Below are 15,072 nucleotides of genomic sequence, written 5' to 3' on the forward strand. Positions count from 1 at the left end.
ACATCTCCGCAAACATAAAAGTAATGCACTCCTTAACGTCATTCTTCGCTGCCACTGTGCTGTGCATCCCACATAAATCTTTTGGTTCAACAAACTGTTCGACGAGCAGCACTTCTCCTTGAAGTGAGAGGCAGTGTTGCACTTCACTTGCGCTGCTACCATGTAGCATAAGTTGTTGTAAGGCAAATTAAATTTCTGATAATCTATACCAAGCTTCCTAATGTCTACAATCGCAGACCATCTTAGTTTTCCCTGCGATACAGAGCCACCCACTATCGAAATACAATCTCACAACTTCTTGCAAGATGTAGATACCTATCTGGAAAACTATTTGGGCCCCCACCCTGTTCCCGAATGGATCTACACACCCTTGGGTTTACCCAACGGAAACCAACCCAACTCTTTGCCGTTGTGTGCTGATTCTGCATACTCCAATGTCGACTCAGGCCACGCTCTTTTTCCTCCCCCAGCACAGTCATACTTAAATCAAAACCCGTCCATGCCATCCACTTACGATATTTGGGAGGACCACTACGGCGCCCCTTTTCCCACTTCTTTATCTCACACCCCCTTGTTGGAGCAAGGGCAGCTTGCCCCGTATCCCTCAGCTCGCCCTGTGCAGCACGCCAACACCGGCGAGCATTTCACTTTAGGGACCACCTTCTCCCCTGACCTTCCCGCCTTCCCGCCGTTGAACCACTGTATGACACCGCAGCAGGCGCAGGCGCCCAATTTGCAGCGTTCCGAACCGCCTTGCAAGGTGCCTACACCTCAGACGATTGATATGAACTATATTCACCAGGTGATCAATGAGCACGCGGAGCCCTCTCTCCCCGTCGTGCCCCCGCCCCAAAGGAGCATCAGTATGGGATCTTTTTCCGTTTCCGCTGCAGCGAACGCCGACGCCACCACTTCTGGCGCCGCCAATGTAGAGGACACGCGACGCCACCTCGAAGCAAACTGCCCCTCGCATGTCCTCGCCTGCTTCAGAAGGGAGGCAAGACAGTCTGTCTTTTCCCCCGCAGGCTACGAGGCGATCATGAAAAGGCGCGAGAACTCGGCCAGATTTCTGTGTAAATTTTGCGAGCGCGATTTTACGCGCAAGTATGGATTGGATAGTAAGTGTTTTTTTTTCTTTTTTTTTTAATTTGGATGCTGATGTTGAAATAATCTCTTCCGTTCCGTTCTGTTATTTTTAGATCATATCAAAGCGCACCTAGGCATCGTCGATAAGTACTGCGAGTTCTGTGAGAAATCGTTTGCGTCGTCGCTTGCGAGACACAAAAAGCGCTGCAAGTTCATCCCGAACGCGGAGACTGTCTAGCACCGATTCGCTTCGTGCTTGCCGTACAAGGCCAATGCCAAAGGCAAGTTTTACAGACCTGAGGTAAAGGCGGAGAACGAGGTCGAGAGCGAGGCCCTTAACGGCAAGGCGCGTAAAAAAGAACGTTTTTTGCTGCATAAGCTCTTTATCTTTTGTGGGTGGGATGGGTGGAGTAAAAATACTACCAACGTTGTGGTTTCTTTATCCAGCCTTCTCCTCCTCTTTGCTGTATATTTTTTCCCTAGAGATACGATTTTTGTTACTGAAGGTTAACAAGTTAATAAACAACACTAAACACAATGACGTAATATGGCATCCTATTGAAGATCATCGACGGGCGCTAATTTTACCTTGTCTACAAGCGTTGCAAACCTTCGGTCTGGAGCTTGATTGGTGGATTCAAAATTGTTTCCACTATCAGTGGTGAAAGACTGATCGAAAGAGGTATTCAGATTTTTCAACTATCATGAAACTCGGATCCAATTATAGGTAGCCTCGAGGTAGCCTCGAGGTAAGCACTGTGTAAGGTCTCACGCCTGAAGTACAAGGTACTTGTGCCCTTTTACTATGTTGAGAATGAAGCTGGTTCTAGAGTGCAAAAGATGTCGCTGAAATAGGGAGAACGTACATGTTTTTATTCCGTTAAACCACCCGTTTTCACGAACTTTGGCCCATCTGGAGTGGAGTGTGGCGGGTTGATAACGTGACACTGACCGGAAGCGCGTCCGACGCGTCTTTGATCAGAAAACATGCAGAAAGCATTGACGAGCAATGCCAGCTTGGGATTACATCACAGCCATCGGCCTTGGTAGCGGTCGTGAGTTCCATAAACGGGGGTAAAAGTTGTCACAAAGCAGACGTGAGTTGCTACTGACTGACACTATTGATCTACTATGATCCCAGAGGCTGTGGATGCTCGGAACTGGCACTGCACTTCGACCCTTTATTATAAAATGGAGTCTTTATCTTCTTGCCCCCTGCAATGGCAGACGAATTTACCTTTCCCAGCGATCCAGAGGCGCCCTCTATTGAAATAGAATGTGCGTCCATTGCTCCTCTCTGCGACATACACTGACCTCTTTGCAGATGTGCACACATCCACATCGGTGGCACCCCAGGAATCTAATATTTTACTGGACTCTCTCTATCCCCCCCGTCGCCAGTATGCGGCCTCGGATTCAGGCAGTGAATTCTCCCCCAGCTGCCCACCCTCGCCTGCCAGTGTCCACTCGTTCTTCTCAGACAACTTGCTCTCTGCCGACTTCTTTGACAACCCTAGTCGTTCTGCAGACAGCTTGGGTCTCATTGACTCGTTTGACAATCTCGATGTCCATCCAGAAAACTCTCCCGACATCCCATCTCTTACTATAAATTCAGATTATACCTCGACCAACGCCCCTCCGTCCCCAATCTCTGACCAAAACCTTTCTCCGTCCTACATCCCTTCAGGGCAGCTCCTTCCATTCTACCAAATTAACGCCTCTTCTTCCCTCTCCCTCCCCGAATACCTCTATTATGACCAATACGACCAAAGGAGGCCCCTTATCCGCGTTGCTTCTTCAACATCCCTAGCCTCTTCCTCCAATGATGGCCACCACACCCCGTACACCCCAGACATCCACGGGTACTTTGATTTCTCCCCCGCCCTGCCAGATGCTCCATGGCAGGACGACGCCCAGTCGTATGTCCAACCTTCCGAATCCCCTAATCCCTCGTCTCCGACCATTGATATGAATCAAATTCACGAGACGATCAAGGAGCACGCAGAGCAACCTACCCTTGTCGCTGTCCACCCGTCTGCCCCGGGAGTCACCACCGAGATCAACAACAGCAACGCCCCGACCATCGACGTCCAGCGCGTCCGTCAACTCGTCGAAGCCAGCAGTGCGCCTCACGTCCGCGCCTACTTCAAAAAGAATGCAAAGCAGGCCGTCTCTACTCACGCTGGCCTAATCGCGAGCAATAATAGGCGCAAGTTCTCTGCCAAGTTTCCTTGTTCGATTTGTGGGCACAACTTTACGCGCAAGCTTGGCTTGAACAGTGAGTGGTGTTTTCTACTTATTAGCAATATTTGTTAATCCTATCTTCTAGATCACCTCAAAGCACACCTCGGCATCGTCGACCAGCACTGCAGGTTCTGCACTGGTATGTTCGCTACGTCCTTGAAGAGACACATGAAGCGCTGCAGATTCAACCCTGATCGCGAGACCGCCAACCGGGGCACTTCGTCTCTCCCCTCCTCCTCCTCCTCATCATCATCACTGGCCAAAGGTAAAGGCAAGGAGAAAGCTAGCGCGGGAGAGCTAGCGGGCGAAGATCGAGAGCAAATTGGGACGGCGACGGAGATGTCGCCGTTTGTGTTCAGAGGAGCCTCCGGTCCGACCCAGAGGCCGAGAGTGAGAGTGCCAAGGGTGAAGGTAAATAGTACCAGTGCGACTGAGAACGGCGGATGTGGGGTAGAGGGGGATGCGAACACTGCGGATGAGGGTGTCGAGCTTCCTTCTGCTTCTCGTGCAGCCCCGAGTTCGAGTTCGAGTTCAAAATTGTTGAAGAAGCACGGCAAACGTGGTGTGTGAGCTCTCTTTTCGTCGCTTCCTTCTTCCTGTTCGCACTTTGTCTTCAAACTTTGAAGCAGGTCTTTGAAGTGTTTAATCATATCATCCAATCCCAACCCTTTTGTTCTTGTTTTTTGCTTACTTTCATGTCCTTTCATGATACTTTTACGGTCATATTTCTGTTATGTTTCGTTTTTCACTGGTCCTTCGGATATGTTTTCTCTCTCCCTCATTATCTCTCGTCTCATCGCATCACTCCATTGCATCGTACTCCAATACCCCTACACTTTCCCCCAATTATATCTATACTATCTATTATCATTGCATCACTAAAATATTGCAGAGCGTCGTATATTTTTTTAAAAAAACCTTTGAGGGTGTGTTGGGTGGCGTGGGGTTGCCAATCCTGTGTTTCTCCACTCTAGCCGTCATCTCCTCTAATTTTTTGGCATTTCTCGAGGAACGCTTCTGGGCATTTTCGATTTTTTTTTCAAACATTTTCGTTCGTTAATGGATGTGTTGCGGTTTAATTTCATATTCAATACCTTTTTTTATCTTATTGATTGCATTTCCTTTTTCTTTGGTTGCTCTGTCGCTTCTCTTCGAATGTTCTCCTTCTACACTTTTTTCGTTTTGGTGTCCCGGAGGCGATGACTCTATCCTGACTCCGAATCCGAATCCGAATATCCTAATATTTTCCCTCAATAGAATGGCGATGACATATTTGCCCTAGCCCTTGCCCTTGCCCTTCCCCATACATCCCCCATCATTTCATTTCCCATTCACAAGTTATCACGACACCATACGATACGACACGAAATATTCTTCCAGTTCACACTCTTGCATTGCAGTGCATCGATATTGATACCACTGCTCCTCCTCTTCCCTACCGTCCAATACCCATATATTACTCGGACGCGGTCTCCGACCATTTTACACCTAGTATCTGGGTTCATTTTTCCTGGAGACTCTGACGTCGCTAACACTATGACCTTCCCTTTCCCCTTCCATCTCCGCCTACATCTATATCTACATTGTCTCGATTCTTCGATAGGTCTGATGGAATTGGAATCGCCAGCCACAACCACAGCCTCCCCCTCAGCCTCAGCCTCACACTCAATCTTGCTCGTTCCCCGGGATTACCTTTCCGAATTTTTTTTCTTTTTGCATTGCGCTTTCTGATGTGACTCTTTGTGCGGCGCGGATTTGCCTCTCGACTTCGGAATTCTGGGTTTCTATTTTCAACTCCATCATGTCCCCATCCCCATCTCCAGCCTGATCTCCATCCCCAGCCTCATCCCCATCCCCAGCCTCATCCCCATCCCCAGTCTCATCCCCATCCACAGCCTCATCATAATCACCATTGTTTTCTCATGACTTCATGCTCTTTTTGACTTTCTCGCTCGGATTTGGTTGTTCATCTACAAGCATTGTTTTATTTATGAGCATCACGCATCGGTACTCGCATCAATATATTAATGGCAATAGCAATAGCAATGGTAATGGTAATGAACTTTGCAGAGCATGTAACTTTTATACTTGGATACCCTCGTACCATTCCCAGTTTTTTCCACCCCCCACCCTATCTTCCTCTTTCAGTTGATTTTGTTATTGGCTGTAATTGTAATTCTGCTTCCACCCACCACCACTCATGAATTGTAAATTGTGTATTTGTTGTACAATTAAAATGTATATTTAATTTGGTTTTATTGTGCTTCAGGTCTTCTAATTATTTTAGGTGAGGTCTTAAGCTGACTACTTCCATCACTCATCAAATCATGGTGGAAAGAAAGTTGCGATCGGATTGTGTGGGTGAGATGGGGAGTAGGGGACGTCGGAGTCATCCATCGACTGCGCAGTGTGACTGTGAGTCAGTGAATAGTATGTACATGGGGAACGTTATCGGAGTGGCAGTGATACTTGTTAGTGTATGTAGTAAGTACTGCGTGAGTGCGTGAGCACTGTCGTTTCCGGCGTTTCCGAGGGCTGTCTAGCTACAAGTCTGAGGTGTGTGCTATATTTATTATGAATGTTACTGGTGGATATTTGGTTGACATCTTGTGATGCGATTTGAACTTGAAGTATTCGAGGCACGAGGCAAGGCTGTACTGCTTTGCTACCTTGGGTAAAGCGGTCTACGTGGTTTTCTTACCGTGTTTGTGTGGCTTGGGTAGGATGATGGATAGGTAAGGCAGAAGAAAGTGTGATTTGTGATTCCGAATCGGGTGACAGGTGAGTCAGGACAGCTTGAAAGCCGCTGACGCCTACAGGTGTACAGCCATGGATTTGTGTCTTCCATTTTTCTTTGTTTCGATCGCTGTCTGGAGCTGTCACAGAGAATCACGGCGATAAATTGACTTGATCTTGAGGTTGAAGGAGACATATTATGGATAATTGGTTTTGAGTGATTAAGCGGGTAGAGGGCGGATGAGTGAAAGGGTGTGTGTCAAAGATAGCTGCCTCGTGAGAATGGGAAAGTGAGTGGTTATAATTCGCGAAGAATGAAGATTTCAAGCGGTTGACATAGGATAGTACAATTCGCCACCGTGATTGAGCCTCTCGGACAGGCATTTTCCATGTTTTGTGTTAGTTGTGTCGGGAGTGTCAGTGGACGCAGTTTCAGCTTTCGGCTTGTCTGGAAATTAATCGAACTTGTTGTTGTTAGTTTTCGTTGTAATTTTGAGCTTCCTGGGTTTCATAGGAAGGGGGAAAGTGTATTAACATCGAAACCAGATGCCTTGAAAGCGGGTGGATTGCCATGGATGTTTCTGATAGTAGAAGTCTATCGTTTGATAGAACGAGATCATGAACAGCCCCAAGTCTGGAGCTGCAGCGATTTGTCTGCATTCCAAGAAGAGCCTGCTGCATACATGTCGTCGTTTTCTACCATACATTCTCCTCTGATTGGTTGTTCCAGTGTCGCAACCGTGTATAAACAAGGCTGAAAGAAGTCATTGTGAACTGCCTTTGCTGATAGGAGGGTTCGTTCATGTCAGGGTTTTCCAAAAGAATGAGCCTAATAATACATATGCGCACTGCAAGAATATATGACCTTCCCGATGCTCTACAATTTCTGATCTGTTTATTCTGTGAAAGAATGTTTTTGGCTTGAACACGAGGCTTGCGTGCGAGGAGACCATTGGGTTGTTCGCCGCTTAGGAAATGGCTATGCAGACTGACGAGACCCATTGTAGAGCGATTAGCGCAAATGGCAAGTTCCGTGTATATTAAAAGAAAGAGAAAAGTAATGGTGTACTTGGTTTTTTGTTTCAAAGGCCAGGCGTTGCGCAATGTGGTGGAATTTCATGGACGGAGACTCCACCGTTGAGGTGACAGTCACCGAACACGACGAACTCGAAGGTGAAAACAATAAGTTACTCGGATTATGACGTGAGATCCATTTAAAGGATAGTCTCGAGGTACACAGCATGTGAAACTCCCCCCCGGATCAGCCGAAACTTTGAAATACGTGTTGTGGATGTAGACGCACAAATTGGCGCCCGTACGATGATCTTATCAGGATTGGGCACGTGCATATTACGTCATGAAATCCACGTGCCGATGCAAGCTATTCTTGTTTCCCGCCAAGTCTTTTTTCTCTGTTTTGCTCAGCAATTACTTACTACGCAAAATTACATCTCTGGCTTCTGAATAAACTTGAACCTCAAGAAAATGTAAAATATGTCTTCTCCTAAACGCCGTAAACTCAATGACGCAGGTATCGCTCATGATTTTCAAGGCGTGGAGATCCCGCAACGCTTTTTGTCAGATGTCAACGCAGAGGTTGAAACTGAGATTGCGCTCAAAGAGCAGCTTTCTGATACCCTGGAGGCTCGCATTGCGTGGGCGATGATGCTGCAGGATTCTCTCAAAAAAGGTGTGTACCACATGTACGGATTCATTCCGCGTTATCCAATACTTACATAGCGGCATCCAGGCACAGGAAACGCATCGCAGGGCACCTTTCGAAGCGTCGCGCTCGACGCCCTATCCGTAACCGAACAAACAGCCTCGCACATCCTCCAAAAGGACCCTGTTGCTCCACCGCTAGGCGACCCCACCCGCCTCCTCTCACCCACCGTACCCCGTCCTACACCCCGCAAACCGGTTTACACCCCATTCAAAAAGCCTGCCTTCCTGTACATCCGCTCCTCTACCCTGGGAGGCACGGACCCCAACGATCCGGACACGCATAACCACCTGTACCTCCTCAAATGCCCCGGCTGCGCGCGCACGGCGTTCACATCGCTCCAAGGCCTCCTCAACCATGCGCGGCTGACACACGCGTTGGAGTGGGGCACGCACGATGAGTGCATTAGAGCGTGTGCGGTTGTCGATAATGATTTGGACGTGGCAGCGGGGATTGAGGTGGGCATTGGCCCTGCGGGCATTCTCCCGGGCTTGCGTACCATTTTTCAGAGGGCAGTTGGGGGAAATGTACAGCTGCCGCCTCCGCCCCCGACACCTTCAACACCAGGGCCGGAAACTGAGGTTGGTCCGGCCATCGATGACTCCGTGGATGCGGGTGAAGGTACTAATGCTGCTGCGAGTGTTGAGGCCAACGTGAATGCTGCCAAGGAAGAGCAACAACCAACGTCTTCTGGTGTCGGTGGTGACCATTTAATTAAAACACTTGGTTTTCACAGCGAGTCGCCTGCTCTTGCGCCTTTCTTGGGTAAAGATACCATACGTCGCGAAATAAAAGTTTGGAATGAGGATGCAGACATTGACATTTTCGTAAACGACGGCTTGCAGACAACAAAAAAGTCCCAGTGGAAGATGCCGTTCACGCCGCGTAATTTCTTTGAACAGGTCAACAAATCTCATTTACATGTCGACACTCTTGGACAACCTCACAACATCACGGATATGGAAATAGACACATCTTCGGGAGATAAGCAAGACCATGATAGCAATGCAACTTTAGCCGCAGTGAGTTTGATCTAGATAAGCAATCCCTTGCAAATGGGATCTTTTCTCATCAGTTTTTCTAGCACCCAAAAATCGCCGAAAACGTAGTAACAAGCAATAGCAGGTTTCACTTCATGGCCCGGATTATCATCACAGACCGTAGTTTGTGGATTCCACCTGGTGCGCCTATCTGAGCCATATCGTAAGTTAATTACATAGCATTGAACCTTTTTTTACTCATAGCTCAGAGACCTGTCGGTGAAAAATATACCCACAAATGGATGATGTCCGTCGACGCTCCTGCATATGTATGTGTCTCGCATCTCTCTTTAATCTGCAAATTTATTTTGGCACTGGGCGGCAGACACATCATATAACCAGCATCTTGAACAGTGTGCGCGTTGGGCCCTCTGAGCCTTCACTCCCTATTCCGACACCTCCACCTACAACATCCCCGCCGTTTGTCGTTGTAGGTTTCTGCGACCGACCCTTCCTTGCCAAAGTGGAACTCTCTTTTTCTGGAACGTCCTCTCAGCACAAAGAATCAGATCTGGCGGAGCAAAAGGTCTCATTTGAGCATTGGGTTGGTGTACGTTGATGATTTACTTCTATTTCCTGACTTTCTGATCCTAATTCTGACTTTCTTAGCTAAACCCAATCGACAATCCTGAAGTACCCGTGTTCCAGGGTCAAGATCAAGTTCTAGACGTTGAATTGGATAAGAGCACAATTCTGAAGCCACCGCAGTTGGGGTATGTTCCACTGAGTTCAAGGTCGCTGTGGAATATGGCTGCCATTCCGTCTCCTTCTACTCTTATTACTTCTGAGAGTAGCGGGGTCGCGCAGAGTGAGGTGACAGAACAAGAAAAAGTCGAACGTTGTGAAGAAGATGCTTTTGAATTATCAAACGGTGATTAATTTTTTCCGTTATGGGTGTTAGCCATTTATTTGAAATCTCACCTTGACTTCTATATAGAAACTCGTGCTATTTTAACGCGTCTTGTGAAACAATTTCCTATCTCATTAGACAGTGAGGACTGAGTTGTTAATTTTATGATTTAGAGCACTTATCCACATAAATTCACAGACGCAAAACGAAACGGAATACAGCCGTCGTCTCTTCCATATAAATTACCAGCTTCAGTTGCGTACTTTCGTACACTAGTTATGGGCCGCAGGAAAGCCATTGAGGTTTGTAACTCTGTATCCGTTATTCTTTCTAGACTAAAGGCATATCAGCGAGCTCGTGCCAGGGCCGTGCAGGAGGCGTATAATCAAGAGATACACAACCTTAACAACCCACAACTAAGTCCTTTGTCAGTAGGCGATGTGTTCTGGTGGATGACCGAGACTGGTTGTTTCCTTCGCGAAAAAGAAAAGAAGCCCACAAAACAAAATGCGAAGCAAAACGAACACGTTCAGCAGGAATTACAATCTGAACCTTTGGTAGAACAGAAAATTAAAGCAGAAGACGAGCAAAGGTCAGCCAGCACAAATCATTCAGCGCCGTCCGTGCGCAAATGGTGTCGCGTATGTGGTTTGGAAGCCAGGAATCACGAAACAGCCAAATTTGTCGTCAAAGCGGAAGATGAAATGGAAAGTCTGGAAGACGGAAATGGGGGTGTGAAGGAGGGATTGGTCAAAGAATCCTATGCGGGTGTAGTAACCCTCGTATCCAACCAAGAAGAATGCCATATTGTGCCTCGAGTCCTTCAAATCGCCAAATTACCTAACATCGACATTCGGATGCTCCAAGAGGATTCACAACCGCCCACTTTGACTCGCAATGGCGTCAACAAAACGGGGACTGTGAAGAAAGTGACGTTAGACGCCAGGGAGATTGTCGCTGCAGCTGATCCAAAGTTGATGTTATCGATACAGAAGTCGGTATCGGACCTGTCACTTTCCACATTTCGTCATCTTCAAGAAAGCGAAAGCAGTGGAGAGCTGTTCCCAATCGATGCAATCGGCGCGCACCGTGCAGAGATCGAAAGCAGGCTTGCTCCAACTGCATTGTTGGCCCACTTGACGAAACAATTTATACGCGTACTGGTTCAGGATGGCTTGGAGGTTGCGAAAAGGGACAGAGTCATCGCGTCTGGAGTAGTACCTGCCTCTTCAGCACCATCGCAGAAAGGTAATAGAAGGAAAAAACCGAATGCACGGGTTACGGTTCTACTCACTCCGACACATATTCTTTCCGGAATTCTTACTCGCGGCCGAGGGAGAAGCAGCAGCAGCAGTGGCGTGCCTGTTAATAATGCGGTGGATGCCGTTATCTTATCGTCGCTCTCGAAGCTGGGGATCGGTGTCGAGGATGACTCCGCAACCCCTAGTTGTCAAGGCGAGGGAAAGGGCGAAAGCGAGGCGCGAGTCAAACTGGAAGAATGAGTGGATTGAAATCTATCGTTTTTGTTGTCACTGGATCCGATGGGACTACCAAGGAGACTAAGGCAACCTTTTCAATGAAATTTTCCGAGGAGTGGTTAGAGACGATGTCGAAATCCGCGTATCACACGAGACCAGGTGCACACATACGATTCCATTCATGCATGGTCCGAGTCTACTCCAAATGCTAGAATACAGTATGATCAACTACAATCTTCCCTCTACCCACTCTGGACAGCCCGGTGGCACATTTCTCGCAACGCTGGACTAGGGGATATCGAGGTTACTGGATTACCGGACGTCTATTAAACTCGTCTATATTGATGCCTTCTCGAACCGCCTCTGATGGAGTGAGTCCAGTCTTCGTCATCTCCTGACTTCTCGATCCAACCTTGGTGCAACCCTTTATTATGAGCCCCATGTCGAGTTCAAAGTCTCCAAACTCACTTTTTTGTTCTCCTTGGTCTCTCTTTTTCAGTTCTCTCAACTCTGCCTGTTCTCAACACAATGGTTTGCCTCAAGATTTCTTCCATCGTATGTGCCGCCGCCGTCGTTCTTGCTGGTCAAGTCGGTGCAGGTCACATCAAGAGAAGCCGATTTCCAAGTCATCGCAGCCAATGCTTACCCCGCTTGCCTTCCTCGACAACGACAGCCGCTTACGCGCATTCTTCATCTCGCAGCGCTGCATCTTCCAGCGTTGTGTTGGCGACATCTAACGTTCAGTTGCACCGCAGTTCGTCTGCAGTCAAACCGATAACGACGCCTTCTTCATCTACTTCTGCCCATTCTTCAACACATAGCTTTCTTTCCAGTTCTGTCGATGTGTCCTCCGATATGCACCCAACCTCATCAACTGAATTAATCCCCAGCTCTGCCACCTACCCTACGCACTCCGACAGCTTGACTTCTGCTCATGCAACAACGCCTTCCACATCTACAGCTACATCCTCTTCTGAGGTCTCGGCTTCGACCAAAGTTCCTCTTGTTGTTGAGACAGCGACACCCCTTAGCAGTTCCCTTGTACCGAACAGCAACAAAGCCGGTATCGCTGGAGGCGATGCCTATCCTTTCATGAAAGATCACATTGGATGGTGGTATGACTGGTGAGTCCATCACTTCGCTATTTTCAAAAAAATCTCTATTCTGATTGACCATGCGGGGTTTTAGGTCTCCCAATCCATCCAAACCAGGCCCACCAATTGCTGTCCCCATGCTTTGGGGAGATGGCAAGGTCGACCAGCAAGATGCTGATCGCCTCAAAGCGTTTAAGCAGCTCGCGACAGTTCCTCGTTATGTTCTTGGGTTTGAAGAGCCGGATTGTCCTAGCGGCTCTGGCTCATCTGGGATGTCGGTGCAGGATGGGGTAGCGGAGTGGGAAGCCTTGATGGCGCCGCTGAAAGCTCGCGGGGCGAAGCTTGGTAGTCCGTCAATGTGCAGTACGTCGTTTTATCTTTTCTCGGCTGACTTCTTATTCATTTTCTGGCTGCATATTTCAGAGCAAGCTGATGAAACATGGCTCGCCGAATTCAGAAATCAGATTTCGACGATGTGGGATTTCACAGCTATACATATCAATAAAAACAGTCTGGCTGGTGTTCAGAAAGACATTGTAAGTCTCCTCTACCTATCATACATTGACTATATCCAACTCAATCTATGTTGTTCGTAGGCACACTACAAGACCTACGGCAAACCGATTTGGGTGACAGAATTCGCTTGTGTTAATGGTGACTACCTTTAAACTTTTTTCTCACTTTTGGGACCGGCGTTGATTTATTATTGTTCTGAAGATGACAAGCAATTCACGCCTTGTACAGACCAAGAGGAGATTAACAATTTCATCAACACCGTCGTTCCTTTCTTTGAAGAAAGTAGTGACGTTTTTGCGTACGGATACAGCAATGGTCTTGGTCTAGGAGATGTCTGGCCATTGATGAAAGGGAATTCGCTGAGGTTAGCATCGTCCCCTCCTATTGTTGTTAGTCCGACAGCTGATCCACTGCGTTTACAGCGAATCCGGAAAGACATATTTGGCTGCTATCAGCCGTTATCATTGAGCTGTTAGCAGGACGCCATAGACTGTACGCGCAGGCATGTCTGGCAATATGTCCTGGACAGAAAACTATATATTATCCCCGCACAATTACTAAATAGATTACAGCAGGGGAATCCTATACAGAATTAGATACAATTTTTGCGTGCAATGTGAAAGCAAAATGTTCGAGCCGTGTTTTACCAGGGATCAATAGATGTAGGGTATAATTCGGTAAGGTACCAGTTTCTTGTAAGCAACCCAATCGTCGCCATATCTGGAGGACGCGTATTTTAGTAGGGTTTTATGAAGAATGGCGAAGAAGAACGTACTTAAGGTGGCAGGCTTCGTCATCGCGGATTTGCCTGTGGACGAGGAGGAATGTGAAGTAGGCAACGTAGAAATATGTGATGGGGGTTTCGAAGCCGGTCGGGAGTGACCAAGCCAAAGCCATGATCAAGTCGCCCCTTCAACAAAAGGTTTAGCTGGCGATTCACGAGCAAAGGGCGAATTACATGAAGCTTACATGTAGTTAGGGTGCCTGGAACGACCCCACCAGCCTGATGTGAGGAGTTTGGTACCCTTCTTAGTGGTCATGTACTTGAGATCTGTTACTGAATTAGAAAACGGCGTCGGATGACAAAAATCAAGTCGCGTACTTTTGGGGTTGGTGCCGTTGCGGAAGTCGTTCTTTTCGCCATTGGCTGTTCGGAAGATATAGTAGCCTACAAGATTGGTGAAAAGGACGCCGGCGGTGGCGAGAGGTCCGAGTTCGACAGGGTGGAATGCAAGGTAGCGCGCTTGGAGGGAGTATACGAAAGGTACCCAGACCAAGTCACCGACAGAGAGCATGAAGCCAAAGCCGTCGCTTGTGATATCCATGGTGGTGAAGAGAGCAGGCTGGAGACAGAGCTTTAAACGTGAATACAGAGACAGACAAATGGACGCACCTCGTTGTACAAGCCATCGGCAACGTACCAAGTCTGGAATGCAAGGACCAGCCACATCGAATCGGTAACCTTCGACAGCCCACCCCGGCGCGTTGCCTGCTCGCAGACCATGCTGATGTTGATGAGAACCCAGAGGATCAGGCCGGGTCGAAGCTCATTGAAAGACTTGATATCGAAGGATCCGATTCTTGGGTTTAACTCGCGTCCAATGTACCACTGTACATGAAAAGAGTTGGTTGGAGTAAGTATATTTTTATAGGACCAGATGTTGTTGATGTGGTTACTCACGTCGTAGATCAGATTGCCCGAGTTGCCGCCCACCGCCAACAGTTTACCCTGGTTGAAAGAAACCGCATAGCAATACACTGCCTGAACAAAGGCCATCAGGAGGGAAGCTGTGATCAACCCAACCCATTTGTTGTAGATGAAGGTGAAAGACTCTGGCCCGAAACGCAAGATGGTGCCCGACGTGATTCCCAGAGCGAGTAAAAAGGTGGAGAATGCTGTATGAGACAAAAATCAGAACAGGGGGATGCGGTAGGCGTATAGCTGAGGGACGCACCATTGATTTTGTAGGACAGCTTCTGTCCTGTTCGCAGAGTGGTGCCGCTTACCTGATCGCCTGGGATGACGGCCCACGCGACGACACAGAATGTGTACCATGCGAGGTAGATGAGCGCCGCCTCCGTGTCCCACAGCGCTTTCCACCAATCCAAGCTTGTGACAGAGTGAATGACAACCTCAGAGACGGCAGACAAAGACGCGAATTTAGGCGGACACCCGCCAGCAGACTCTGAGCAGCCAAAGTAGAGCGCGTAGGTCATGATGGGGACGCCGACGGAGATTGCGAAGGCGCCTGGGGGGCCGAGAAACTCATACTTTGTTGTCCGTGGGTTGAGTTGGGAGGACATA

At 48.1% G+C, this 15,072-nt stretch overlaps 4 protein-coding genes across 4 annotated transcripts; 3 read left to right on the forward strand and 1 right to left on the reverse strand.

Annotated features, from left to right (window-relative positions):
- Positions 1-220: 220 nt before the first annotated feature.
- Positions 221-1,324, forward strand: JR316_0006029 (uncharacterized protein; the record flags this gene model as incomplete). The annotated part of the gene is made up of 2 exons (XM_047891778.1): positions 221-1,118; positions 1,200-1,324. The coding sequence occupies 2 exons, from the start codon at positions 221-223 to the stop codon at positions 1,322-1,324; spliced, it is 1,023 nt and encodes a 340-aa protein (XP_047749127.1).
- A 982-nt stretch (positions 1,325-2,306) lies between these two features.
- On the forward strand, positions 2,307-3,900 carry JR316_0006030 (uncharacterized protein; the record flags this gene model as incomplete). The annotated part of the gene is made up of 3 exons (XM_047891779.1): positions 2,307-2,364; positions 2,411-3,364; positions 3,416-3,900. The coding sequence occupies 3 exons, from the start codon at positions 2,307-2,309 to the stop codon at positions 3,898-3,900; spliced, it is 1,497 nt and encodes a 498-aa protein (XP_047749128.1).
- Positions 3,901-7,560: 3,660 nt separating this feature from the next.
- On the forward strand, positions 7,561-11,181 carry JR316_0006031 (uncharacterized protein; the record flags this gene model as incomplete). The annotated part of the gene is made up of 9 exons (XM_047891780.1): positions 7,561-7,756; positions 7,817-8,811; positions 8,874-8,970; positions 9,034-9,098; positions 9,155-9,379; positions 9,439-9,700; positions 9,767-9,820; positions 9,878-9,981; positions 10,030-11,181. The coding sequence occupies 9 exons, from the start codon at positions 7,561-7,563 to the stop codon at positions 11,179-11,181; spliced, it is 3,150 nt and encodes a 1,049-aa protein (XP_047749129.1).
- Positions 11,182-13,420: 2,239 nt separating this feature from the next.
- Positions 13,421-15,071, reverse strand: JR316_0006032 (Delta(14)-sterol reductase; the record flags this gene model as incomplete). Its single annotated transcript, XM_047891781.1, has 7 exons — positions 13,421-13,487; positions 13,543-13,677; positions 13,737-13,818; positions 13,870-14,110; positions 14,161-14,376; positions 14,449-14,663; positions 14,723-15,071. The coding sequence occupies 7 exons, from the start codon at positions 15,069-15,071 to the stop codon at positions 13,421-13,423; spliced, it is 1,305 nt and encodes a 434-aa protein (XP_047749130.1).
- Position 15,072: the final 1 nt, after the last annotated feature.

This window comes from Psilocybe cubensis, chromosome 5 (assembly GCF_017499595.1).
Source record: "Psilocybe cubensis strain MGC-MH-2018 chromosome 5, whole genome shotgun sequence".
In the NCBI taxonomy this organism is placed as follows: domain Eukaryota; kingdom Fungi; phylum Basidiomycota; class Agaricomycetes; order Agaricales; family Agrocybaceae; genus Psilocybe; species Psilocybe cubensis.